Source organism: Microtus oregoni, unplaced genomic scaffold, assembly GCF_018167655.1.
Source record: "Microtus oregoni isolate MIOR12 unplaced genomic scaffold, Mior012 000057F_ref0000458, whole genome shotgun sequence".
Lineage (NCBI taxonomy): Eukaryota > Metazoa > Chordata > Mammalia > Rodentia > Cricetidae > Microtus > Microtus oregoni.
In genome coordinates, this window is record NW_024543833.1 from 3,059,388 (window position 1) to 3,087,106 (window position 27,719).

Below are 27,719 nucleotides of genomic sequence, written 5' to 3' on the forward strand. Positions count from 1 at the left end.
GGTGGCTCACAACCATCTGTAATGAGGCCTGGTGCCCTCTTCTGGCCTGCAGACATACACACAGACAGAATATTGTATACATAATAAATAAAATATTAAAAAAATAAAAATAAAAACAGGTTAAGTTATAAGAGTTATAAACCAAGGCTAAGACTGAGCTTTCATAATTAAGTCTCTGTGTCAGTACTTGAGAGTTGGCAGCCCACGGAAAAATCTGACTCAACCCTCTCAATTCACTCCTCTTCTGTTTTAAATATCATATTCTGTAGGTCTCCGAAGTGTTTAAAGGCCACCTATCTAGTTAAAATATATCTCTGTTTGATCTTGAAAAGACACCTAAATTAGACTGTTATGATGACTAACTACTAACCTGTCTTTATTATCCTAAATAGCTTTCAAGAACTAGAAATTCACATTACATTTTAAAATGAGCTGAGTAGGCACCATACCTTAAACACATACATATATATGTGTGTGTGTATTAACAAAAATAACCTTAAATTTATACCAATATACTGAAATCCATACCAATGCAAAATATTTGAGTCTAGTGGTTGTTCAAAAGTAATCAACTTTTTTATCGCATCATTTCTGTACTATGTCCCTCCCCCTTTGCCCTTCAGAAAGAAATCCCTGACTCTTATCTCCTTTGTTGAGCTTTTTTTCCTGACCATGACCAACAATCAGCCCCCAGAAATAATGATAAGCATCCATAATGCACTGAAGGTCCAAAAATCACCTACCCCACCTCTTGGGAATGTGGGCCTCATGTTCTGTAGATTGCTTCCTGTTGTCTGGGGGTGGCAGCATCTTCAGGGAACCCTGAGAAAATTGTGATAATGGTCAAATCCTGGGAGAGCTAGCTGTATCTTTTGTTGTCTGTTCTCTGTGTAAGTGCAGGGCCTATCTGGAGTCTTGGATGGCTGGACCATCTCAGCTCGCCACCTGGAAGTTGTTACGGATCCAGAATTTTGAGGAAACTGCAAGAGAGGCATCCTGAGAGGCTGGGTCACCTGGGCCACTTGTCTTCATTGGCATCTGGTCCTTTTGTTCTGAAAACACAAACTTTTAAAGGTAATGTATATATATATATATATATATATGTATGTATGTGTGTGTGTTATATATGTTATATATATATGTTAATGCAGATATATCTGCATTAACACAAATACGGTATGTGCGTTAAAGGCAACCTTCATATCTGCAATAACACAAATATAGTATTGTGGCGTGTACAAGTCTGCTAAAGATTTTCTATTTTGTTTGATCCAGTAAAAGGTATCTGTCAACTTTAATTTAACCATTTTACTTTACACGAAAAAAAAATTTATAATCCAATTTGTTCCATGGAAACATACCCCACCACCAAAAAAAAAAAAAAAAAAAAAAAATCAGGAGAAACATTGTTGTCTGGGAAAACAGGGCATGAAAATCAAACCAAACGCGGAAGAGTAAACGTTTTCCCTTCGGGGTCAGCAGCTCCAGCCGGCACGCGTCGCAGTCGCATCCACCGCATTAGAGACTTGGAAGGTGGGGACCCGCCGACCCTCTGCAGGCTCTGCAGCCCGGCCGAGCAGGCAAGCCGGCGGGGGCCACCGAGCGCGGACCTCCCGCGCACCTCCCACGCGCCTAGAGCGGCAGCGGCGGACCGCGGGGCGGCGCATTTCCGGCCGCGCGTCTCTGCTCGTGCACTGCTGGGCCTCGGAGCCGGCCTGTGCCTCCCTCGCCTCCGGCGGGCCTCGGAGAGAGGGTGAGTGGGGCAGGACGCCCGAGGGGGGCGGGCGGTCCCGGGACGCGCCGAGTGGTGCCCGGAGCTGGCCACAGGCCTGGCCACTCACTCTCAGGCCCACACAGCTCCTTCATCTCCAGAATGATGGGCGGCGTCATCACCCTCCTGCACCCCAGGCCTTGACACTGCCTTTCTGGAAACTGAGGAGCGGCTGGGCTCCACTAGTAACCCAGGGGCTGTGGGAGGCCCCACGGTGAGCAGAGATTGTGATCTGCAGTAAGGCCCGCTGTGACAAGTGACAGCATTGTCAAGGCTGAAATTACTACGCACGCTCTCGAACGTGGATGACAGTCTTGGGAAAGCCAGCAGCTGCTTTTTGTCCAAGAAGACAGGGACCAAATGTGGTTTGCTAGCATTTAATTCCTAATACCTAGAAACATGCATGTCACCAAACCACCATTGCTTAAATAATTGCTGTTTGCCACCTGACCTGCCGGGAGGGTTTGGATTATTGAGTCTAATTTTAAACTTTGTACTGGAGAAATTTTCAAGCATACATGGGGGAAAAAAAATCCCAATTCATGATCAAGCTTGTTTCACCCATTACCCTCTTTCCCACGGTTGTTTTAACGCCATTCTGAAATGTATCCATTCCATCTGCTAAATGCTTGTCAATAAGCATTTATGTTTCTGAACATAAAGTCATCATCCATCTAGTGAGCATTTCATACCCTCATCTATTATCCAATTAGTGTTTACATTCTCCCTCTTGTCTCTTCCCTTGCCAGTTTATCCAAATCAGGAGCCAAACAAGCTGCATATTATTACAGACAGAGATTTCTCCCATCTCTTTCGCTCTCCTAATCCCCTCTCTTTTTTTCCCTTGTATTGTACTAGCTGAAAATCCAAGCCGCGTGCCCTATGTGTATTTTCCTACCTCCTGCATATTGTCATACATATATATATATATATATAAAATCTCCATCCATGGACTTCCTTAGTAAAATGGTATTTAGCCTGTTCTGGTTCTGGTTCTATTTTCGGCAAGAAAACCTCATGGAGGCCTACCATTCATTTTATACTGCACCATCGAGACTTAGATAAGATCTTGCCTCTCTTCAAGGATCTTTAATATGTAAAGCGCACCTCAGGGTAAGCAGATAATTGAGTAGGGAACAACTAAGGGCTACTCACCTTGAGGCAACCCCTAATGACATAATGGATCTTGCCAGTGATCATCTGTAGACGTTAACAGCAGAAAAGGGGGCATTTCTAACACGTGTCTGTCCTGTTGGAAGCCCCTCCTACCCAGCTGGGTTGGAGAGGAATCCAGGTTGCCCGGGAGAATTTGAAGCTCCATGAATACTCTGTGGCAATGTATTGAACTGACATGTCTAACTTTGTGTGTGTTTCAGATCTCTCCTTTTCTTTGTTTTTGTCTCAAGATAGGGTTTCTCTAGGCCGGGTTGACCTCGAACTCTAAATCTCTCTACTTAACCCTCTCGTCATGCGAGGGTCTGAGGTGTTCACCAACACACCCAGTTGGAATTTGTGTTGATGTGTGCGCACTCGCTTACACACGTGTGTGCCAATGCGTGTGGAGGCCAGAAGTCAATGTTGCATGTCTTCCAGATCACTCTCTACCTTGGTTTTTTGAGGTAGGCTAAGGTCTTTCACTCACAGGTCGTCTAGACTGGCTGGCCAGTGAGTTCCAGGGATATGCTTGTCTGCATCCCCAGCCCTGCGGTTACAGACACCCCTGCCAGACCAAGGGTTTTTATGTGGGTGCTGGGGATCTGTACGCAGACCTCATGCTGTGTGTCTGGCACTTTATTTGGCTGAGATATTTCTCTAGCCTCTGAAAAGTTTCAACCTGGGTTTGTTGTCCTTACTGTGTAGCCTTAGGTGGCCTGGAGCTTGCTATGTAGACCATTTAGAGAGAGAGCCGCCTGCCTCTCTTCTGAGAACCATGCTCCACCTGAATAGTTTTCTAATAAACCGTATTTTAATGTTGACTGATGATTTCAGGCTGTGATCCTTGAGCTACAGTTTCCTACCAAGGCGTTGTTGTTTGTTTGTTTCCTGGGCTACTTTGAAAGTATCTTTTGTAGCTCAGTCTGACCTTAAAGTTGCTATGTAGCTGAAGCTGGGGATTTTGGTCTCCCAGATCCTCTTAGCTCCACAGTCTGAGTGCTTGGATCACAGGTGTGCACCACCTAGCCTGCTTCACTAAATACTTCTAAGCGTGATTTGGTATTAGAATTCTGGGGAACAACCCCTCTACCCTCTTAAAAACAATGCTAATCAAGTGCCTTAGAGAATTTCCTGGTTAATTGTTCTGGGATGGGCCCAATCATGGGTGTTTTACAGCTCCCTGAGTAATTATGATGTGCTTTTAGTTTTCCAACCCCTTGTCTAGATCCATTCTTTGTTAGGGATTGCAAACCGATTATGTAAAGTAGGGATAGGAGCCGCAGATAGGAGATTAGTAAACACTGCTTGGGCATGAAAATGCCCATCCCCGAGAGCCCTGAATGGAGACTCTTCTTAGTTTTGATATTTGGATTCAGCTAAATTCACATGTACATATCATCTGGCTTTTGATTCATCTTTTTCTATAAACTGTAGCACTGCTCTTGGTAAGGAGGAGACACATTGGAACTTCTCTTTCCACAGTTTTGGCCAGAACTGTAAAGAAACTCTTCCTTCCATCAGTTCTGTCTCCCAGTTTCTCAGTGGCAAACAACATAACGCCAGCAACAGCACCCTGTTCTTCCTTCTGCGTTTAAGTTAGCTTTCTACGTTATCCCTCCACTTCCTGAAAAGTGCAGTGCAACAAGGAAGAGATGCAGTAAGCCTGCAGACACTAAATTACTTAGTTGTTAAAAGGTGAGCTTGGTCTTAGAGGTAAAAATGCAGAGTAACTCATGGAAGGGATGCTAACAGTAACCTTAATGCTTGGGTGTAGATAACCACATTCAAATTCATGACCTCTTCCTTAGTTTCTACTGTTCCACACAGATATTCATATATATATATACTCATATATATATGACCTACTGAATCCATTTAGTGTTGCTTATGTGTGCATATGTTTAGGGCTGACCAGCTGGGATTGGATAACTAGGGAGTGGAGGAAGCCCTGAGTGAATGTGTGCTGTTGATATGGACACAGCCATGTCATGGACCACAGCCTCAGACCCATGGGAAAAAGGCAAAGCCTATGCCTTCCCACCCAGGGTCTCACTCAGAGGGGTGGCAAAGCCTGCCTGGGGAGTGTTGACAATGTGTGCAGAAGATGTCCACCTTAGCACCTGCTCCCCTACAGAGACTGCTCCTGCTGACGTTAGCTATCCCTGCCTTCCTGTTTAATAGTAGCCCTGCCTCCTTATTCAGCTATGTGCAGTAGTCCTCTCTGTTCAACTCTCTAGAATAAAAGTGCTGAGCTTCTGGGATGTTGGGTTGGTCCATCAGATAGCCCAGCCCATCCAACTCCAGCTGTCTGTGTATGTTTGTGTTTTCTTCGTTCCCTTGCCACCACAGTCACATCTGTCCCTGGATCTGTGCAGGACACAGCAGACAACCTGTCATGTGACTGGCTGGGTGGACACAGCAGATAACCTGTCATGTGACTGGCTGGGTAGACACAGCAGATAACCTGACATGTGACTGGTCCCTGGAAAAAAACTGATTCTCCCTCCCTAAGCACCCTTTGATTGTAGCTCTTCCTCTAGGGGTGGGACCTTTTGAAATTTCCACTATCCAGGTGGTCACATGGACTGGTATTATCATTTGCAGCCCATGCTTAGGCAGCCATGCTGTTGAGACTTGACGTGTGTTGCTTCCCGGTCATATTTAGAAGGCACTGTCTAGCAGCAGGCATCCTGGTCATCTGGCCCTTACAAAATCTTTCTGCTGCTTCTTAGATTTGCCTTAGTCTGAGATTTTGTGGATGTTTACCTTTTTTCCTGTCATTTGACAGAGTTTTTGATACACAGATGTTACAAAATGCTGTAACATTGTTTTTAAATTTCAGAGCTTCTTGCCTGTGCAGGAAAGACTTTTCTACTTCCCAAGTTACATATTCTTCTGCTCCCCCACCCCCACCCCAGTGCTGGGGCTGGAAGCAGAGCTTCTTCCGCATGAGACAAAGGCTCACCTATTGAACTATATCCCCAGCACCCTCCTAATTTTAAAGCATATCCAACTCATGTGGAACTGGTCATTCATAAGTTTCAGTTAGCCCTCATATATTGTGTGTGACACATCCCATCACAGTCAGAGATCAAAGGTGGCACAGTGCCTAGATCTAGGAGCAGGCAGAAATCTACATCCGCTGGGTCGCAGATCACTGAGAAGAGTAGCTAGAGTCCCGGCTAGAGGCACACTCCCGGTAGCTCCTCTGTGCACCAGGCCCTGTGCTTGAGCCTCAGGACTTGGGGTAGAAGGCAAAGGTGTGCTCTAAACCAGCCATGAACTCTGTCCTTGAGGGAAGGACACCATCCGCACTGCTGCGAAAAATCTGCAGGTGTCCCCCATCTTCCACAGCAGCCACTCGGTGAACATGGTCAAATACTATCCCTTGTTCAGAACCTTAGCCAGATCCAAGTTTTATTAGAACTTAAAAAACATGAACTAGTAAAGTATGGCGCCTTCTCATAGGCCTTCTCACCCTCTACTCCACACTTCTTCTCTACTAACATGAGTCTGGTAAGTTCATGAGCTAGTATAGTCAATTATTAACAAATGTTATTTGAATTTTTGTGTTGTGCAGTGTGTGCACTGATACATAACAAAATTTCTTTGTCTGTATATGTGGTACTGGGGTCAAATCCAGAGCTTTATACATACTCTACCCCAGTTACATCCCCATTTCCAATATAACGACATTGCTGACTTGATTGCGTCATATAGAATGGTTTTGTTTCCTTAGAAATGCGTGTCCCCTATTAATCCTTTCACTGGCATCACCAGCAAACCCCCATTATTTTGCTGTCTCTGTAGTTTGTCTTTTTGAAATTATCATAGGGTTGGAATTCAACTACAGTGTTTTACTTAGAGTGCCAAGTACCAAGCCCAGAGCCTAGTACGTGCCAGGCAAGAGCTCTACCATTGAACCCTTCAACTATAGGTTTTTAAAAAATATATATTTATTGATTTATTTATGTATGGAGGGAGTGTGGAGGTAAGAGGACAACTAGGAACAGGTTCCCTCCACCATGTGGATTCCAGGGGTCATATTCAGTTTGTCAGATGTAGTGGCAAGTGGCTTAACTTTAGTGCTTTGTGTGTGTGCGCGCACATGCATGTGCACGTGTGCCTGCAGTTGTATTAGGTTTGATGGCTTGTAGTTTCAGCTAGTTAAGATATAATTAGAGGGGGCTGGAGAGATGGCTCAGCGGTTAAGAGCACTGATTGTTCTTCCAAAGGTCCTGAGTTCAATTCCCAGCAACCACATGGTGGCTCACAACCACCTGTAATAAAAAAAAAATCTGATGCCAACTTCTGGCCTGCAGGGACACATGTAGGCAGAACATTGTATACATAATAAATAAATATTAAAAAAAAAGATGTAATTAGAACTGGGGGTATAGCTCAGTGTGAGAGTGCCAGCACCATCTTAAACCACCAAACAAATCATTTTAGCCGGAGAATGAATAGGGGTCGAAGGGATAGCTCCACCGAGAACTCATGTTCAGCCAGTGTGGAGATCTAGGTCCAGTTCCCGCACCAAAATCTACTAATCAGTCAATCAGTCAGTAAAGCTCAAAGGAATGTGTTTTGGTGCAGTAATTTTTTAAAAATAACCCCCAGGTAATATTTCTGTTGCAGGTTGAAAGATGTCTATGGATGTGACCTTTCTTGGGACAGGAGCAGCATATCCATCCCCAACCCGGGGTGCCTCCGCTGTGGTTCTTCGGTGTGAGGGCGAGTGCTGGCTCTTTGACTGTGGGGAGGGAACACAGACTCAGCTTATGAAAAGCCAACTTAAAGCAGGTTAGTGTGCACCCAGCTTTCTTGGATTGTCTTTGGTTGTGTTTCATGTCTTGGCTCTCAGGGAACCTCTTGTTGTGTAACAGCCCTGAAGTAGCATCCACTTCAGAGCTAGGGCTCTGTCTGGCAAGACTTGGAAGAGCATCTGGCATCCAGCAATGCCTGCTGAATGTCATATATGCCTTTACTTGCTTCTCACTCATCCTGCAAGTGTTGAGAGAAGGGTTAATGAAGGCCTGAGCATGCCGGATAGTGAGAGACACAAGAGGTGTAGCAGATGAACCCTGCCCTAACAGGGCTGGTGACCAAACTGGTCTCCTGCAGGAGATATGCATTATGGGAGAATGCAAAGGGCAGGCAGTCAATGGACAGATGGAGGATGCTCCCTTGCTATCATGGTAGCCATCTCAGACAAGTTCATCTATGAATTGCTGAGAGAGGAAAACTCCCTGGCCTGGGGAGAATGGAAGTCCAGCTTGAGGGAATGGAACAGTGAGCCCAGACCAGCACCTGGAGCAGAGGATTCCAGTGGTGAAAGCTCTCAGCCTGGAAACAGCAGACCTGGGTGTTAGGCCCAGTTGTATTTCCAGTTTGACCTTAGCAGAGCAGAGGGCTTAATCAGAACAGGGATACGAACTGCCTGAAAGAAATGCTATAAACCGGGTGTGTGGCACTTGCTTGGAATCCTAGAACTCAGGAGGATAGCCTGAGCTACACAGCGAGCCCTTGTCTCAGAAAAAATTAAAGGAATTACATATATTAAATAATTCATATCTTCCGTGGTTGCTTCTATCTCATCATTTAAATCTTTAAAAATAATTTCTAATAACTTATCAATTATCAGGTTTTCATCATTTAAATCTCTTCTCAAAGGCTATTTCCTCAGGGTTTCCTGAACCTCCTGGGTTAAGTACCTTCCCCCTACTCCAGTCATTCCTTTATTTTATTGACTTTATTAACTTCTTAGCATCATTAGTGTCTGAAACTATGCTATTTAAGTAGTTTTTGTGCTTGCACATTGATGTGGAGGTAGGTAGGTTTATTGACACTTGTGCACTTGGTAAATGCCTGATAGGCTCCTGTTCATGGTGAACAGGTGGACATTTAGGGTCCCACTCTTGAGGTCTTGATAAATCATAGTTGCCACTGATCATCAGAGGGTGTGCACTTGGTCTTTAAAGACGTACTTCTAGTGTCCAGGGACCAGCAGCCATCAATCATGTAGATACAGGAAAAAAAAGGGAGGTGTTTTTAAATACTTGCAGCATGAAAGAGGGAGCACTAATTATGGTAGAATGTATGCTTAGTATATGTACCACCGTGTTCCAGTCCCCATTATTGAAACCAAAACCAACAAAGCAGAAGAAATGAGTATTAGGTGATTCCTAAAAGTATTACAATAGCACAACGACAACACAAATGATAACATTGTACATGGGTCCATTTGCAAGGATTCAGCCCCAAACTAAAAAAAATTAATTATATATTTATATACGTGTGTGTGTGTGTGTGTGTGTGTGTGTGTGTGTGTGAGAGAGAGAGAGAGAGAGAGAGAGAGAGAGAGAGAGAGAGAGAGAGAAAGAGAGAGAGAGAGAGAGAACTGGCAATTGAGTGCTCTACCACTGAGCCATATCCTAGTACTTTTTATTTTGAGGTAAGAATTTGCTGTTACCCATTGACTGTCCTTGAATTCACTCAGTAGTCAGGAAGGCCTTGAATTTGTGGTCTTCCTGATTCAACTTTCCCAGTAGTTGGAACAGTAGGCTTGTGGTACCAGGTCTGGCATGTGTGTGTGGGTGTGTGTGTGTGTGTGTGTGTGTGTGTGTGAGAGAGAGAGAGAGAGAGAGAGAGAGAGAGAGAGAGAGAGAGAGAGCTGGAGCTGAAGGGAGGAAGGAAAGGAAGAAAACCACGTTGCTGAGGCTGCTCTAGTAGTACATTCCTGTTAGCCCGGTACTTAGATGGTAGAAGCAGGAGGATTAGGAGTTCATGGTTATCCTCTGTTTTTGGAAAGCCTGAGCTACATGAGACCTTGTTTCAAATGAACAAAACTTCTTAATTATAACATTTTTGAATACATATTTTTATTGAAGAAATTCAAATAAAACAAAACTAAAAAGTGTATGTAAATAAGAAAAGCCCAAGTCTTCCTCACATAGACACCCCCCAAAACCTCTCTTTTCTTGGAGGCAGGATTTCATGTAATCATGAGGCTTTGAGCTTGTTATGTAGCCCATGACTTTGATTATCAACCCTCCTGCCTTTTTTCCCCTGTAGTACTGGGGCGTGAACTCAGGACTTCATGAATGATAGACAAACACTCCCCCACAGCACCTACGTTCCTAGCTCCCACAGGAACATTCTATAACTACAGATGTGGTGATGGTGTGAATATGTATAGAAGTGCGTGTAGTTTGCCTAAATGAAGCCACAAGTTACTCGACATTAACTATGTTCGATGTTTTTGGCTGAGCAGTGTATTTATCACATCCTGTACAACAGCAGATTTGATTAACTATGTTCGATGTTTTTGGCTGAGCAGTGTATTTATCACACACTGTACAACAGCAGATTTGATTGCACCGTCATGTCCACCTAAGGATGCGCAGTGTTCTGCCTCTCTGTGGGCAGTGTTTCCTCACCACTTCCTTCGGCTTAGGGGAAGGGAATCGGGTGTGATCTTCACTCTTCATCTGTCGGCTTCCTCATACCTTTCATAACTGTGGTTGCCATTGCTTGTCTCTCAGAAATCACATTTCCCAAAAATGAAATGCCTGGCCTTCTTGAAACTGATAACCGTGGGAAGCAGTTTTTCTCTGACTTTGTTTGCCACGCTTGTTCTGGGTTCCCAGGCTGTTTTGTGTTCAGCGTTGGCTTTGTTTTGCAATAGATAGTGAGAAGACCTAGAAAGCCTGATGTTGGCACTTTTGAGGCCAACATGGGATCCGGATTCGGTAACTGCTGTAGTTCTTTTGTTTCTAGAGTCCTTGGGTCATATTAAGAGACAGCCTGGAAAGGGAAAATGGGAAATTTAAGGACTATCCTTTCATTTGAAGTTTTTTTTTTTTAAAAAAGAAAAAGCAGTAAAATATGAAGGCTAAAAGAGGCCCAGGAGTATAGCTCAGTGAGCACTTGCCAAGTATGTGTGTGACACCCCAGCCTCAAGCCCCAGCACCATACAAAATAGCTCTGAGCCAGCTATTGTTCTAGGCCACTGCAGCCTAGGCAGCCTAGGCGTAGTCCTTCTGGGAAGTCTTGCTTTGAGAGCATTTGCTGTCAGAACAAATCACAGTGTGATAAACTGTTCCTGTTCTTTTATGGTATCAATAAACTGCTCCTGTACTTTTATGGTATCATATACTTCAGATAGGTGGCCCTTGAGCCTGTTCTACTGGAAATATGCTGTTTGTGATTGTTACTTTCAAAATGCCCATGGTACATCTCAGAAAATGCTGATGTGGCATCCTGCCATTTACCAGCAGTAAATTCAGTTTACCATTAGCTAAATCAAGTTATGACTAAGCCAGTGTGCACTGACAAAGCTGTTGTGTAGATGCAGACTGGAAACAGGAGCTGGGTCCATGTGCCCTCATGTAGTATGCTCAGGGATCTGCCTTCAGTCTGCAGCCTGGCATCTGGTGTTCATGACCCGCCTCTTCTCTCACCTGTTCCTCTTCTAGTTATCTTACTCTTCCTCCTTCTTCTTTCTTCCTCAGTCCTTGTCCACTTTGTCCTTCCTCCACATCCTCACTGGGACACATAGTTCAGTCTTCATTGGTGACCCTATCCAGGAAGGAGACCTTAAAAGGCAGTTTTGGGGTTAGGACTGATGCAGTCAGTTAGAACCATAGAACATTCCACTTTGCTGTTGGTATGTCTCAGAGGACTGACAGCGGACGGTGTAGCTGAAAGATACTTTGACACTTGAGGGCTAGTTAGTTATCTTGATGAACTTTTTTTCTAAAGTGAACAGTTGACCTACAAGTGTTTTGTTTTTGAGATTTATTTATTACATATACAACATTCTGCCTCCATGTGTGTTTGCACACCAGAAGAGGGCACCAGATCTCATTACAGATGGTTGTGAGCCACCATGTGGTTACTGAGAATTGAACTCAGGACCTCTGAAAGGGCAGTCAGTGCTCCTTACCTCTGAGACATCTCTCCAGATCTCTTGATGAACTTTTTTTTTAATATTTATTTATTATGTATACAATATTCTGTCTGTGTGTATGTCTGCAGGCCAGAAGAGGGCACCAGGCCTCATTCCAGATGGTTGTGAGCCACCATGTGGTTGCTGGGAATTGAACTCAGGACTTTTGGAAGAGCAGGCAATGCTCTTAACCACTGAGCCATCTCTCCAGCCCCCTCTTGATGAACTTTTATATTTCACTTTGGAAAATAAGGATATGTAGAAAAACACTTGGAAAGCTGCAAAGCATTGTAATTTGAATATTTTCATAGAAAAAATAATATCCTGTTTAAACCATCTGGTGGAACTGGGCCTGGTAGTTTAGACCTATAATCCTATCACTTGGGAGGCTAAGGCAGGAGAATTGCCACAAGTTCAAGGCTGCCTGGATTACATGGTGAGTTTCACGTTAGCATTGGCTACAGAGTGAGATCGAGGTCCTGAGTTCAAATCCCCACATCTGTGTAAAGAGTTGGACATGTCTGGTGCCTTTAACCCCAGCATTAGTGGGTGGTGAGGGAAGCAGAGCCTGGGAACTCACTGATCATCCAGCCTGGTCAAAATGGTGAGCTTCTGGTTTATAAGAGAGCCTGTCTTTTTTTTTTTTTTTTTTTTGGTTTTTCAAGACAGGGTTTCTCTGTGATTTTGGAGCCTGTCCTGGAACTAGCTCTTGTAGACCAGGCTGGTCTCGAACTCACAGAGATCCGCCTGCCTCTGCCTCCCGAGTGCTGGGATTAAAGGCGTGTGCCACCACCGCCCGGCTGAGAGCCTATCTTAAGATGAAAGTAGGGAGCAGTAGAAGTCACCCAAACACCTCCTCTGGTCTCCACATGCATGTATAGCTACCTATTCATGTGCACAGACTACACACACAACACCACATGCACACCCCACAAACATACAGAAAACCAACCAACCAACAAGACCATAGAGCATCATAAAACCTATCTCTCTATTTCTGGAGTCACGCAGCAGGATGAAAGGAATGAGTAAGTGGATGGTAACATACAGAACGTCCAATTTCAGCTTACTGCTTTTTACGTAAGTTCTTAGGCTTGTTTTAAATTGCTTTGTCTGTGGAACTGAGGCTGTTCCTTAGTGGCAGCATAGTGGCGGAGCAACTGCCCTGTGTGCACAAGGCTAACATCCAGCTTCACACTGAGGGCTGAGGATGTTGAGTCAAATAGTTTTGTTTTGTTTTTTATTTCTGAAAATCATCCTAATTCTTTTCTCTGTCTCAATCAAAAGGGAGAATTACCAAGATCTTCATCACACATCTTCATGGGGACCACTTCTTTGGCCTCCCGGGCCTCCTCTGCACGATCAGCCTGCAGAGCGGCTCTGTGGTCACGCGGCAGCCTATTGAGATCTACGGCCCTGTAGGGCTTCGGGACTTCATCTGGAGAACCATGGAGCTCTCCCACACAGAGCTGGTTTTTCCTTATGTGGTCCATGAGATAGTACCTACAGCTGACCAGTGTCCTGTGGAGGAACTAAAAGGATTTTCACATGTGAACGAAGCAGACGGCCCTCCCAAAGGACAGGGACGAACTATCTTGTTAAACACAGAAGAAAACTCCTACTGTCTGGTTGATGATGAGCAGTTTGTTGTAAAAGCATTTCGCCTCTTTCACAGAATTCCATCCTTTGGTTTTTCAGTTGTGGAAAAGAAACGTGCAGGCAAACTCAACGCACAGAAGCTGAAGGACCTCGGTAAGTTTGCCTTTCCTTCCTTATCTGACTGTCTTACCGGAAGCCACTGGGAGTGCCAGGGTAGCCTGTTTCCTGTGTGCTCACAGTAAGCACTCACTTCCTTTGCCCAAAATTTGCTTATTAAGGAAAATCTTTGGTGTCTAAAGATACTATTCAGAACAGAACTAGAATATTTAATATATATGAATCTTTTCTCATTAGTTTCCTGGATTCACATTCTTTTCTCTTCCTTTTTGGCTGCACTGGTGATTGAATCTAGGACACAAGCTAAACAAGCACTGAGCTCTATCTCCAACTTGTTTATTATTTTTTACCTGAGCCATGGTTTCACTAAGTTGCTCATGGTGGCTTTGAATGTGAGATCATTCTGAGAAGCTGGGATACAGCCTGTATGACCAGGCCCAGCTCTGACTTGGTTGGCAAGGTGGTTTGAATTGGGCTGGTAAGTCCATGATTTATTTTTATTTCCTTGTGCTTTCCTTTTTGTTTTATTTTGGTCATGCTAGGGTTCAAGCCCATGTGCTCTGCCACTAACCTATACTTGTAATCTTTATGTTTTATTTTTGAAGTTGTATTTTCATTTTTTAAATCTGTTTCTATTTTTATTCTTGTTTGATACAGGATGTTCACTCTGTAGCCCAGCCTGGCCTACAACTCACTATGTAGCTCAAATTCAAACTCATGATCCTCCAGCCTCTGCCTCAAGATTGTTTGGAACTGGAAGTGTGCACAGTCCTCAGGTATGTTTTTGATGACGTCTTTGTGTGAGGTGTGTGAGCTGTGTGTGTGTGCTGTCATCCATGCATGTGCACACAGAGGTCAGAGGTCAACATGAAGAGTCCTCAGTTACTGTCCACCTTTTTGATGCAGGCTCTCTCACTGCACCTAGAGCTCATTATTTTGGCTAGATTGGCTACCCAGTGAGACCTTGGTGCTAAGGTTGCACCTGGCTTTTACATGGGTGCTGGGATCTGAGCTCAGGTCCTCCGCGCACTTTACCCACTGAGGCATCTCCTTGGCCCTTCAGTGCCGTCTTTAGTGCAAGGATTTTTGCCATGGGCCTTTACAGCAGCAGCCAACTACCTCAAGACTTCCTTTCTGTCTACCTTGCCTACTCATTCCAGCCTGACTGAATTAATTTGATGTTCAGGACATTGCACCTTAACTAGTTCTACATATACCATAGTCACCATAGTGGAAAGGAAACACACAAAAATGGGAAAAGGGCCTTGAAGAAGTTGTCTTTTCTCCATGTGAGGCCATGATGCACAAGTGAGGAGACCTTAAGAAATGGAGGTCAGGTCCATCCTATGCCCAGCCTTACCACTACGCCTGGCATGACACCTGTTGAAAGAACAATAGTGATTCATCTAAATTTTAGTTACCTTCCCCAACTGAAATAATATACTAGATAACGAGGAAAGTGATGTAGGTCAAAGGTATTCTTGTCATATAAATTCTGTGTAAATAGTTATATTTGGAAACTTTAAACATGATCACTGTTGGAAATATTGACCATATATTTCTTTGTAAGTGTTAACCTCTGTGTTAGTCTGTATTAAATAACACTGAAGCTTGAAATCTGGAACTACTACCATCTACCAAGAAGATTAATCATGTATGATTGCCTGAAATACCCCATGACCTTATTTTTGGTGGTTTTGCTTGGTGTGTGTGTGTGCATGTGTGTTTGCCGTGGTGTGCAGGCAGGGGTCAGAGGATAACTTTTGGAAGTCGATTCTCTCCTTCCACCGTGTGGGTCTCAGGAAACAAACTGAGGTCATTAGGCTTGGCTGGAAAGGTCCCTGGCTCACACTTAGGATCCCAGTAGTCCTCTCTACCAAGTTTCTTACTCAGTTAGTCTGTTTGCAGATACTTATTCTGACTGGAGATATTGATTATATGATTATTTAGATGTACTCTTTGATGTTGTAGTAAATAAAGGATCCCCAAACTGTTATTCTCATGCAAAGCAGAAAATCAGAGCTGGTATCGTGAGTATAGTAAGGCCTAAGTGATACTTCAGAGCTTAAAAGTCAGCTCACACATGTGCTAGGAAAAGCGTAAAGCCATTGTTAATAGCAACACTGAACTTTTAAAATGTTTAAATATCCCAGTTGTCTACTAGTAGGAAAGCATCTCTTCCAGTTTTGGAAATGATCAGATGTCTTTAACTTTTAAATTTTATGTGTATGGATGTTTTGTGTGCATTATGTATGTACCATATACCTGTCTGCCATCCTCAGACACCCTGGTACTGGAGGTACAGACATATGTGAACTGTCATGTGGGTGCTAGGAATTGACTTAAGGTCCTTTGGAAGGGAAACAAATGCTCTTAACTGCATCCAGACCCCTGGATGCCTTTGCTATTTGCTGTTTGCTGTGCTGTTAAAGCTGTTTCTTTACAAATCCTAATTCCATGTCCCTGATGTAAGGTTTCTGCATCATCAGGTGTGCCCCCAGGTCCTGCCTATGGGAAGCTGAAAAATGGAATTTCAGTTGTTTTGGATAATGGAGTTACAATTTCTCCCCAAGATGTCTTAAAAAAGCCTATGGTTGGAAGAAAAATCTGCATATTGGGTGACTGTTGCGGGGTTGTGGGTGATGGAGGAGTGAAGCTGTGCTTTGAAGCAGACCTGTTGATCCACGAGGCAACTCTGGATGATTCTCAGATGGACAAAGCGAAAGAGCATGGCCACAGCACACCCCAGATGGCAGCGACATTCGCGAAGCTGTGCCGTGCAAAGAGGCTGGTCCTGACTCACTTCAGCCAGCGGTACAAACCGATTGCTTTGGCTAGAGAAGGAGAGACAGATGGCATTGCAGAGCTGAAAAGGCAAGCTGAGTCAGTGTTAGATCTCCAAGAAGTGACGCTGGCAGAAGACTTTATGGTGATTGGCATTCCCATCAAGAAATGAGAGCGGTGCTCCAGAAGGCAGACATGGACGTGCTGTGGCTGGTTCCCAGACCTGCACTGCAGGCTTTTATTGTTGGTCGTGAGTGATTTTTTTCTTTATGTTTTGGATTTTTTTCCTTAAAATTATTTTGTCCTTAGTAATCCTTAAGATGGAGCTGGATTGCTGAGGTGACTCAGTAGTGAGAGGGAACAATAAATCATTTTTAAATGATAAAAAATACCCAGCATCCTTCTTAAAGTGCAGATGGAATAAATCATCGATTTTTCAGGGGTATTGCTCTTGTGTCTCTCGCCACAGATAGAAGCCAGTACTCCACACAGTGTTGGAGTTAGCTCTGCCCAGCTTAACTGCCATTATTGGCAAAGTGTCTAGGACTGGGTCCTCTTGGATACAAAATGATATTTTGTCAGTTTGTATAGAATTTGTCCTAAGATGGAAATAAATGTAGAGGCCATCTTGATGGTAACATGTGGGAGTTCACTGGAACAGTCAGTGCAGCTGGGACTAGCGTTAAGCTTAACATTTTATTCAACATCCCGGTTTCTTTCAACACGTGGTCCTGGGTTGTCACAGTGACTAAGGAAGATGGTGGCTCCACAGCAGCTCAGTCAGTGGGGGTCAGGAATGCCGTGTGCTATGCACAGTTCTGCATAACAATTACCTTGATATTCTAGGCCTGTTCGGAGACACAAAACTCTACTCCCAATGTGAATATACTTTGCCAAAATTGGTGATGTAATGGATTGATTTAATAGACAAGCTAAATCTTCCAATAGATGGTAAAGGATGAGTATAGTCGAATGAAAATGCCACATCAAGTATTATTTGGAAAAAATGAGTCATCGAGTGAAGCTTGGAACTGTGGGGAGAAGTATCCACGAATCCCCCACCTGGGGAGAGGATCTCCTTCCGGGCCAGCAGCCCTGGAGCTGGGCTGTGAGCTGAATGTGCAGGTGGATCCATGGACGAAGTCAGGAGTCAGAGTGGACCCTCCGCTGCATCACTGCGCTGCCTAGGTGACTCTGGAAGACACGAGCGCTGGACTAGCCTCGGAGAAAAAGGCTGTCTTTTTTCTAAGTGCTTAAATTGAGGGTACATATATAGAGAGATATTTTATAGATTCTTATACATATGTTTGTGTATGTGCATAGTTTATTCATGCATATTTTTACGTGAAGGCTGGTCTCCCTCCACTATTTTCTTAAATAAAGATATTTTATTGGACAAACAAAAACTAGGAGTTTATTATCAAAAATCCTCTGTAAGAAACTCTGAGGCATTATTTTTGGCAGAATAAAAATAATGAAAGCCATAAAGGGGCAAGTAGCTGAGTGATGTAGAGAAACACTGACTGTAGGGCTTCAAAATAAAGCGCTGGCTAACGACAAGTCTTTAACTACTCTTCTCATGAGCATTTCCTGTAGCATCAAGTGGTCTCTGAAAGTATGAGCTTAGTGATTTTATTTCATTTTAGAATTGTGTCTTGGAGCACTGAGATTGCTTTCTGTTAGTAGAAATAAAGCTGACACGGGGTCTTTAAGTATCTCCAAGTCATTCCTTCTTTCTAGTTGATCTCTCTGTTGGGTATGGTGGCACAAGCCTGTTTCATTTGCATTTGTGAGGGTAAGGCAGGAGAATTCAAAATCCAGGAGGGCCTGGCTTACATAGTAAGACTTTAACCTAAAAAAAATTAAAAAAGAAAGGAAAGAAAGAAAAAGGACAGAAATACATCTGACTTATAACATATATTTTAATATTCATTCATGTTCCTAAGCCCACACAGGAGTGGCCTGTTTTATTAGTCTATTGAAAATACAACTTCATCAATTTAAAAACCCTCTCTCAAGTCCCACCCTCTTCCTGTCTTCTCTCTCCTTTTTTAACAAGTCTCAGTGTGTCCTCCTGCTTGAGAGCTGGCGTTATTAAGTATGCATTTGTAATCTCACCATAATGTTTTGAATATTTCTTTACTAAGGTTTGTAATTTTTAGGCTGTGAGTATAGCTTGGTGGTTAGAATACTTGCATAGAATGTCTGAGGCACTGGGTTTGATTCTGTAGTATAAAAAGGAAAGAAGATTTTTGCCTCCCAGTGCAAATATCGTTATTATGCCTTTAAGTTAATACATATAATTCAACTCTTATTTCTATGCATATTCTGATGCCAGCTTGAAATTTTGTTACTTTTCCCTTTATTAATGAAATATAAATCCTTCTTCAGTGTGTTTGTCACAGATAGACAGGGGTGACTCTCTCATCTTACAGAGGTGTATGTTCATAGTGAAGTGTACGAGATCTGTCACTGGCAGATTTGAGGGCTGATAAACTAAGGAAGTAATCAGTGGGAGCATTGCCACCCCATCTTTCTCTTTCTTTTTTTTTTTCCTTTGAGATGGGGCCTTATGTAGCCCAGGCTAACCTTGAACTTGCTATGTAGCCAAGGATGACCTTGAGCTTCTGATGTTTCTGCTTCCACCTTCAGAATGCAGGGGTAACAGTCAGATGCCATCATACCAGGCTTGTGTGGTACTGGGGATCGAACCCAGGACTTTGTGTCTGCAAAGCAAATACCCTACCAACTGAGCTACATCCCAAAGCCCAAATACATGGAGTTTTTGTTTATTTTGTTTTTTTAGGGGAATATTAAAAGGAAACACTAGCTGTGACTTTATCCTCTCTTGACAGAAAAGAGCTAAGTTTAAGGCAGTGCTATGGGTTTATAGTGTGTGATTTTTCTTCTCTTCCTTCAGTGTGCAAAAATGAAAAACAACTATTTAAGGATATCATGTTTTAAAAAGCAAGAAAAGTATCTGCAAATATAGCTTGGGTAGAAAGTGGTTAGCCTGAATAAGGTATTGGGTTTGATTCCCAGTGCCCCCACTTGACCACCTCCCTGAAGAAAAACAAGGGGGTAGGAGAGGGAATATAAATGGTTAAAAGTATAAGAATTATGAAAATGTGATAAATACACTGTTTTGTATAATTAGTATGTGCTAATAACTTTCTAAGTGGAGAAAGCTGCCGTGGCAGAGGGGCAGGAAGTCTGGGGAGCAAAGACCACTTTTATTGTTGACTTTTGAGTCAGCGGTACGGAAGATGTTGTGGCTGTTTGTATGTATATATCCATTTCGTATAGCACTCATAGAGATAAACCACTTCTCTAAATAATTAGCCGTCCCCACACGGGCACTCCAGAGCTGACAGTTCAGCTCCAGTCCTTGTAATGTTCCTGTTTGTCATCTGTACTGTAGCTAGAGGAGTGGTTTTTCCCCCAAAATGTAAAGTTTTGCCATCTCTCCCTAACGTGAAACTTCGTAGTGATCTGGTTCACTCATTTCTCTCTAACTTAATCTCACTTCTCAGTGCTACTCAAGTTTGCAGCCCCAACCATGTGGGCCTCCTCTCCGTCCTCCACCAAGGCTTCTGGTGTTCCAGAGCCTTCCTGTGGCCTGCTTCCTTCACCTGAAATGTCGTTGCCGACCCCAAATCAACCTGGAGAACCTGCAGGCCACAGCTCTGCAGCCTCATGGACTTGGCCTGCCCAGCTCCCGCTAGGTAGTGTGTGTTTTTCCCAGCGCCTACCCCATCTTCCCGCACTTGTCACAGCTTCGCTTCGCCTCTGTATGTGATGTTTCTCTCACAGCAGCTCTGTAAGCAACACAAGGGCAGAGCTCTGTCTGCTTCTGTTCCCCTTTATGACTGACTAACTCAGTGCCGAGAACATCAAAGGCACTCAATAAATAGTGTTGACTGGATCAAATGTTCTTGTCCTGTTATTTTGTTAGTGTTTAGTACTGTGTCATCCAATGGATTTTTCCCCCTGATTCGTGTTAAACACACACAATGCACAGACCAAGTCTCTGACACGGAGGAGGAGGAACAGAACTCTTGCTTGGTGTTAGTGGGCAAATCCTTACAAATAATATTCTGAAACTCTATTTTGGTGTTTTAAAATATGCATGCAAAACTCAAGAGTCGGGGGAAAAGTTTAGAGAAAGATTTTCTCTACTTAAGTTGGGTACCAGCTTTGGCTGTGTAAGGATGTTGGAGCAAAGCAAGAAAGGAGCAGGGAGGCTGAGACTTAGGCAGTAGTCTGCAGATTTACACGTGTAGAAAATGGCGTGGGAACCTTCTTCAACTTTTTTTTTTTATGTTTTTTCAAGACAAGGTTTCTCTAGCTCTCCAAGAACTTGCTTTGTAGACCAGGCTGACCTTGAACTCACAGAGATCGCCAGCCTCTGCCTCCCGAGTGCTGAGATTAAAGGTGTGCGCCACCCTTGCCCCTCTTTATTCAACTTTTTTTTTCCTAAAAGAAATAAGAAAATAGTTTATTCTGAACCAATTAGGAGAAGCTGTGACCTGATGCTGATACAGGTTACCTTGAATAATGTGTTTTATTACTGGCCTTGTGGCCCGGAAGTGAGTCCCTGCTTAGTCCTAAACATAGAGGTCTGCGAGGTCCATGCTTAGAGGAGTCTTTCTGTGTTGTGTGCTACACAGCACTAATGGAGAACAAGGCCTGAATCCTATGACAGTCTCCTGTGGGGAAGGGGGACAGCAGCAGGCAGACAGCGGACAATCCCTCACGGGGAACAGTTCCAGACGCTGTAGTCAGAGGTGACCACAGAACTGCCTCCAAGAAGACCAGAAGCCTAGGAGGCACAGACTGTTACAGAGCCATTTTCAGTCACATCTAAAGGGCAAGGTGACTCTAATTGACACCTAGACTCAGATAGTTCTGTGTTCTTGATGCATTCTGAGGGTTGGATAAGGCTGTCCTTATTATCCTGATTAATAAGGAAGTTGGGGTGCCTAAGTTTACCCAAAGCAAAAAAAAAAAAAATTCCCCTAAATAAAGCTAGCTGAGAAGCCCTGCTCAGATGTCAGCCTGCTAATTATATACTCAGCAGACATGGCAGGTACAAAGATTAAATTCGCCCACAAAAAAAAAAAGTGTAAGGGAAAAGCGAGGGATCAGGTTTTTCAGCAGTATAAATCTCTGTAGCTGCCAGGGCTGTTCAGACAGCACAAGCAGAACTAAGCAGCATTTAGTTCTGTGTAACCCAGCAAAACAAGGTCATCTTGTCCAGGTTTCCTACATTGTTGTGACTTCCAGAGATGATGAGTTAGTCTGATTCTCTCTCTTTCCCATGTCTGGACTGGATCTGACCTTCCCAATGTCCAGGTCTGGGCCAGCAACCCAACGCCACCTCAGGACTTTGCCACACAGCTAGCAGGACTAGAACACAGTCCCTTTCTCTCCTGCCTAGCCTGTGAGGCAGCGTCACCTAGGACAACAGTCTTGGAACTAGCTGACTTTCCTGAGATGTATGGGCTACTTTTTTATGAAACACTTCTAGCGTTTGGTCTTCCTGAAACCTAGGAGAGCCAGTGTCACGCTAGTACTCCAGGGTGATGTCAGTATGAAGACCCTCCAAGTTACCAAAGACAAGGAAGATAGGCATACTGATCAAGGCTCAAATGCTAAATGATTAGCTAACACATTCTTTCACAGGTCTAGTTCCCAATTTGTTGTTTAAAAAAAACTGAGGGAGGATGTAGTTTGTCAACAGTATAAGGTGTGGGTTTTTGTTTTGTTTTGTTTTTCTTTTTGGTTGGTTAGTTGGTTTTGGCTTTGCTGGGTATTAAACTCATAGTGACATTTTAAAGATAAAAAACTTTATTGAGCTCGAATTAAAATAGTTTACAATTCAATTGCAACTATCACTACTACGGTTTTAGAGTGTTTTTATTATCCCCCAGAGAAACCCCACACTGCCGGCAGCTAGTCATTCCCAGTCCACTCCTTTCCACTCTTTCCAAGCCCCCTAGCCTGGGGAGCCTGGAATCTGTTTTCTGGATCTATCAATTTTTCAGTTCTGATCATTGTGTCTGAATAAGATTGTACAGCATGAGTGTCTTTGTAAATGACTTCTTCCACTCAGCATATTTTCAATATATGTCCCATCAGGAATTGGCCTTTTATGGCTAAGTACTATATGGATATACTTCATTTTATTTATCCATTCTTCAGTAGATTGGATGGATTATTTTAAAATATTTTATATAAAATACCTATATTAGGAATATGAAAGGAGATATTGGTACACATGATATCAGCATTAATATGACAAAAATATTGTCATAAATAGTATTAATATTAGGTGAAACTTCTAAAGCAACTTTTTAAGAAAGCAAAACCTAGGAGCTGAGCATCTCTGCCCTCCTGGCATTTAAGAAGCAGAAGCAGACCATCTTGGGCTGCACTGTCAATTCCAGTCTCAAAAAACAAAACAAAAAACTCAAACAAACCATCAACAAAGAGGACCAAAACAAACTCCTCCCCTCCTCAACCATTAGATAGATATGGTTTTGTTTCCCTACAGTCTCAGTGCTTGGGGAAGGTCTGGAACCTGGGAGTTTAAGGCTACCTATGCCAACATATTGAGACCCTGTCTCAAAGATTACAAAGGAGAGAGAGAGAGAGAGAGAGAGAGAGAGAGAGAGAGAGAAACCTAAAACACAGTTTCCCAGAACTTATACAATACTTTTGAAAATACATAGTATGAACTTTTCAGAGCATTCTTAAGACCATTATTTTTAAAAAGTTTAATTTATGGCTAAAAATTTTTCAGTTTTTCCCTGGTTTCCATTAGTGAATTATTCTACAGAAACACACCTTCCTTCCACAGACACTTCTAGAAGGCTGAGAAAAGGGAATTTGTCCAAGCCTTTTATGAGGCCAGTATAATCTAGATGATGTTGAAATGGAAGGACAGAAAAAGAACTGACAGTTACATGCTAATCTCTTCCATAAAACCCTGAGGAAAGTAATTAGCTAATTGAATCCAATGACATATATTACAAAAGACATCTTTACGAGGGAAGTTCATTCCAGGAATGCAAAGCTTGTTAGCATTGGAAAAAGCATTGGTATTCACATCAACAAAAATGGGAGAAGAGAGGCAAGATGATCTCCCAGACAGAGACATTTTTGTCTAAAACTTAACACTCTTTTATAATAGTAAGAATTCTGATCATATTAAGACAAGGAGATGCCTTTATTCTAACAAGTAATATCTTAAAAATACAGTAAATGAAGTCGGGCAGTGGTGGTGCACGCCTTTAATCCCAGCACTTGGGAGGCAGAGGCAGGCGGATCTCTGTGAGTTTGAGACCAGCCTGGTCTACAAGAGCTAGTTCCAGGACAGGCTCTAAAAAAAAAAAAAAAAAAAAAAAAAATACAGTAAATGTTATACCTAGTAATATTTTTGTAATAAAAGTTTTGTCTCTAAGAAACATTTAAGAATGTCCACTTAGTACCATATTAATAGTATAGGTTTTTTTGTTTGTTGTTTCTTTCTTTTTTTTTTGCCCAGTTTTATTATGACAAAGATGGGGACGATCCCCACCTCACCTCTGAACAGGGAGCTCTTGTACCTTTCTTTGAGAGTCACACACAACCCCATGCTAAAGTCCTAGGAACCTCTGAGAAAGAGGGACAGACAAGCAGGGTCTTCTGCTCACAGGCACCACCAGAGAGCACCTGAACTCTTGCTGAAGGAATGTATGGGGCCACAGCTTAGAACAACCTGAGGGATGAGAGATGTTCTCACAGATCTTTTCCGCAAGCATAGGACCCCAGCTGCTACTCCAAGGAGACCCTGCTCACTCCGTGAACCCGCTGTTGAAAGGAATTGTTTTGGTCTATGTTTTTGTTGATGGTTTTGTTTGGTGTGCACCAGGGTCTCGCAGTCCATGCTCTGTGGCCCGAGAGGCCAGGCTGTGCAGTGGTACCAGCAGTGACTGCAGTTTATGCTCCAACACGTCACCCTGGGACTGCTGCCTGTGCGCCTGCTCCCTCACAGCCTATCCGCTCCTGCTGTGGGGTTTGGAGCCACTAGTGAGGTCCTCCCTCCTTGAGCAAACAGAGCATCCCATCCCATTTGCCGCTCCCAACTCTGGCACCACTGCCCATAGTATTGACAAAGCGCTGGGAACAACTGGCCTCTTCAATACTGCATTCATCCACATCTGTGTGGCAAGTGTCTCCCTGCCATCACAAAAGGCAGCAGCAGTAGCCTAGGAGGATGCAACTCCTCCATTTGCACATGGAGGCTGCCATGTTGCAGCTCTACAGAGCCCCGGGGAGCCTGCTGGTCCTCTTCCAACGGGAGCAGAAGCTATAGCAAGGCCTGGTGGGAGTCGGCCCAGGGCTGTGGGGATGAGAGCCTGGTAGATGGTCCAGCAGATGCCGCAGGCTCAGTGTTCATCGCAAATGATGAGGAAAGACTGGTATAAACGTTGCACAAAGGACTCAGAGACAGGGCCTCCAGAAAAACCCACGGCACACACTCTGCCTCTGGGCCTGTAGACATGCACAGTACCGCCTACTGCCAAACCTAGAAACCAGGGCACAAACAGCTCTCAGGAGCCCCACGTGGTTCACATCTCTAAGTGGGGTAGCTTTCTTCTTTTGGTGGCTGCGTGGTCCTGGGTGCACACCATAATATGTTTCCTTAAATGTCATAGCAGTACAATAAAGCAAGACATGTAAACAAACAAACCAACAAGTGAAAATTAAAGAGAGATAAAATGGTCTTTGTTAGCAGGTGATGTAATTACATGGGTAGGAAGTCCAAAAGAATTAAACAGATAACCGGGAAGGATTAATAAATTAATTTAGCCAGGTTGATGAACATAGTTAACATGTAGAAAAGAAAGCTTATTTATAACGTACAGGGGAAAGCCCCTTTGCAACAGCCGTGACTTAAGAGTGGAAAGTGATGGCTGCATTTACAAAAGCTTTCAGAGGACATCTGAACAAAAACCTGAAGGGTCACCAGTTAGCAGATGAAATCACAGTCTCTGACACAAGGGTGTGGCTGTGGAGAAATTGCTTCATCTCTCCTGGGGCTCAGCTCCTTTGTCTGTCAGTGTGGGGCAGCAGCAGGGTTCCAATGAGTGTGTTGTCATGCCGACTGAAAGGTGAGTGCTTAGGACAGGAAGTGCTGCACACAGGTCTAACATTGTCACCTTGGAGCCTGGGGTATTATCCGGTCATTCTCAGGGAGTTGTGGAAGCTGCCTTGGAGAGTTCCCCCTGCCCTGGAGTATGGGGAGACAGCACCTACAACCCCGCAGCTGCCTGGAATATGGGGAGACAGCACCTAACCCCACAGCTGCAGGAGGTAGGTGAAGGACACATTGCTTCCCGTAGGTGTTGATGTCTCCAGCCACATGTGGCTACTGAGTGCCTGAGCTACAGCTGGCCCATACCAAGATATGATGGGAGCAGACAATAATCACTGGGTTTCGAAGACATTATGAAAGTAACATGATTCAATTTTTATATTGACTATATGTTAAAATGGTATTTTAGCCATATTAGGTTATGTTATAGTATTGATATTGGCTTTGGGCTTAGGAAGATGGTTCAGTGGGTACGGATGTTTGCTGTCCTCCAGCACCTGTGTAAAAGACAGGCTGTCTGCTGGGGGCAGAGACAAGTAGATCCTGGGAGCTCTCTGACCAGTGGGAATGGTGAGCTTCTTGAATTCACTGAGACACCGTCTCAAGGAATAAGGTGTAAAGTGGCAGAGGAGGAAGATACTTGATGTCCTCCTCTGGCTTCCTCATGAGTGCAGGATGCATGCATTCAAACACACATACACACACACAGACACACACACACAGACACACACACAGACACACACACACACACACACGCTATTGAGTTCACCTGTGTTTGTACAGTTTTGCTGTATTTGGGGCAGGGTTTCACTATGGATGCCGGGCTTGTCTTAAACTTGGAATTATCATGCCTCGGCCTCCCAAGTGGTTGGATTATTGGGTACTATGCCCAGCTTTTTAGGCGCTAGTGTATCTACAAGAAAATTCACAATTGCCATTTGAATCTCAACAGGACAGTGCTGCTTTACATCATATAGATGAGAATGGAGTCCTTGAAAGACATGGTTCAGGTCATGTCGCTACTCTGCTTAGAATTCTCCACTGATACACACTGCACTCACCAGAAACAATCTTGACTAGATCTTGCGTGAGTGATCAAACTCTTGCCTCCCCCATCTACAACCAATACAGACTGTGAATTGAGCAAATTAATTTGAACAAATTAATAAGTCACAATAGTTTTCTGGACTCTTCAAATTTTAGGTCCTGGCCTTCTGATATGTCTTGAGGCAACCAACCAGACATCCTGATGGAGAAACAAGTTCTCTCATCTCAATAATGCTCTCATGAGCCTTGACCTAGTCTCTGGTAGCTCCTGAAGCTTTCTTGAATTTGCCAGCTTGGACTTCACCATCTATCACTACTTCTTCCTTTCCTTCCCACCCATGGGGTGCTAGAGCTTGAATCTAGAATCTCCTGAATGTGCGCTATCATGGGCAACAACCTGCACCCCTAGTCCCTTTCCCCTCCCTGCTCTTCTCAGCAGCAAGCAGTATACAAGCAGACACTTTAGAGTTTTCCATTGTCCCTTTCCTGGACTAGAACATTCAAGGGCTGGTGAGATGGCTCAGTGGATAAAGAAGTGAAGTGTGTCCAGTCTGATAATCTGATTTTGATATCTGAGACCCACATGGCAGAAGGCAGAGAAAAGTCATCAACAATCTTACCTGTGAGCTGAGAGCTACAGTAATGAGCGGCTAATCAAGACGTGCCCACCAGTGCCATACTGGCATAGCTGATGTGGGGCTCACCAACAACTTCATAGCTGAATCTGAGGCCTACTCCACAGGGAGAAACTTATGCCTGGTTTTGAAAACCTAGTTGAAAGCCCTTGGCTAGAAAAATCACAGGCCCTAGTGGGGCAAGATGGGTAATCCATTACTATTGTTTTATAAATGGACATGTTGTCAAACTACCTTCTAAATACTTGTGTTTATATTCATAGATATAAACTGCACTCAACTCTTATAAGAGAAGGTTCTTGTTGCAATGACCATAGTAGTTAATGCAGAAACACGTAGACTGGCAAACTGAGAATAAGTGATGGCAGAGTGTTTGGTCCTAAATGGGGCATATACATCATCACCTCTGAGGCTTGGGGAACGTGGAAAGAAGAAGGAGAGAAGAGAACGTAATAGCCAGAGGACAAAGGGGTAAATGGCAACAATATGTCTTCTGGATATGACATGTTCCTCGTATTC

The 27,719-nt window shown here is 43.7% G+C and overlaps 1 protein-coding gene and 1 pseudogene across 2 annotated transcripts; one reads left to right on the forward strand and one right to left on the reverse strand.

The window, feature by feature from the left end:
- Positions 1 to 1,403: 1,403 nt before the first annotated feature.
- On the forward strand, positions 1,404 to 20,295 carry Elac1 (elaC ribonuclease Z 1). Of its 2 annotated transcripts, XR_005973125.1 has the most exons (5): positions 1,404 to 1,753; positions 7,565 to 7,729; positions 13,164 to 13,628; positions 16,082 to 16,626; positions 17,223 to 20,295. XR_005973125.1 is itself a non-coding variant. In XM_041639265.1 (4 exons), exons 2-4 carry the CDS (start codon positions 7,573 to 7,575, stop codon positions 16,546 to 16,548), a joined length of 1,089 nt encoding a protein of 362 aa, XP_041495199.1. In that variant the 5' UTR covers positions 1,406 to 1,753; positions 7,565 to 7,572; the 3' UTR covers positions 16,549 to 20,295. The 2 variants fall into 2 exon arrangements, 1 of the variants encoding a protein (XP_041495199.1); XM_041639265.1 differs by having other exon boundaries at positions 1,406 to 1,753; positions 16,082 to 20,295.
- Positions 20,296 to 24,194: 3,899 nt separating this feature from the next.
- On the reverse strand, positions 24,195 to 24,997 carry LOC121438772 (annotated as a pseudogene).
- Positions 24,998 to 27,719: the final 2,722 nt, after the last annotated feature.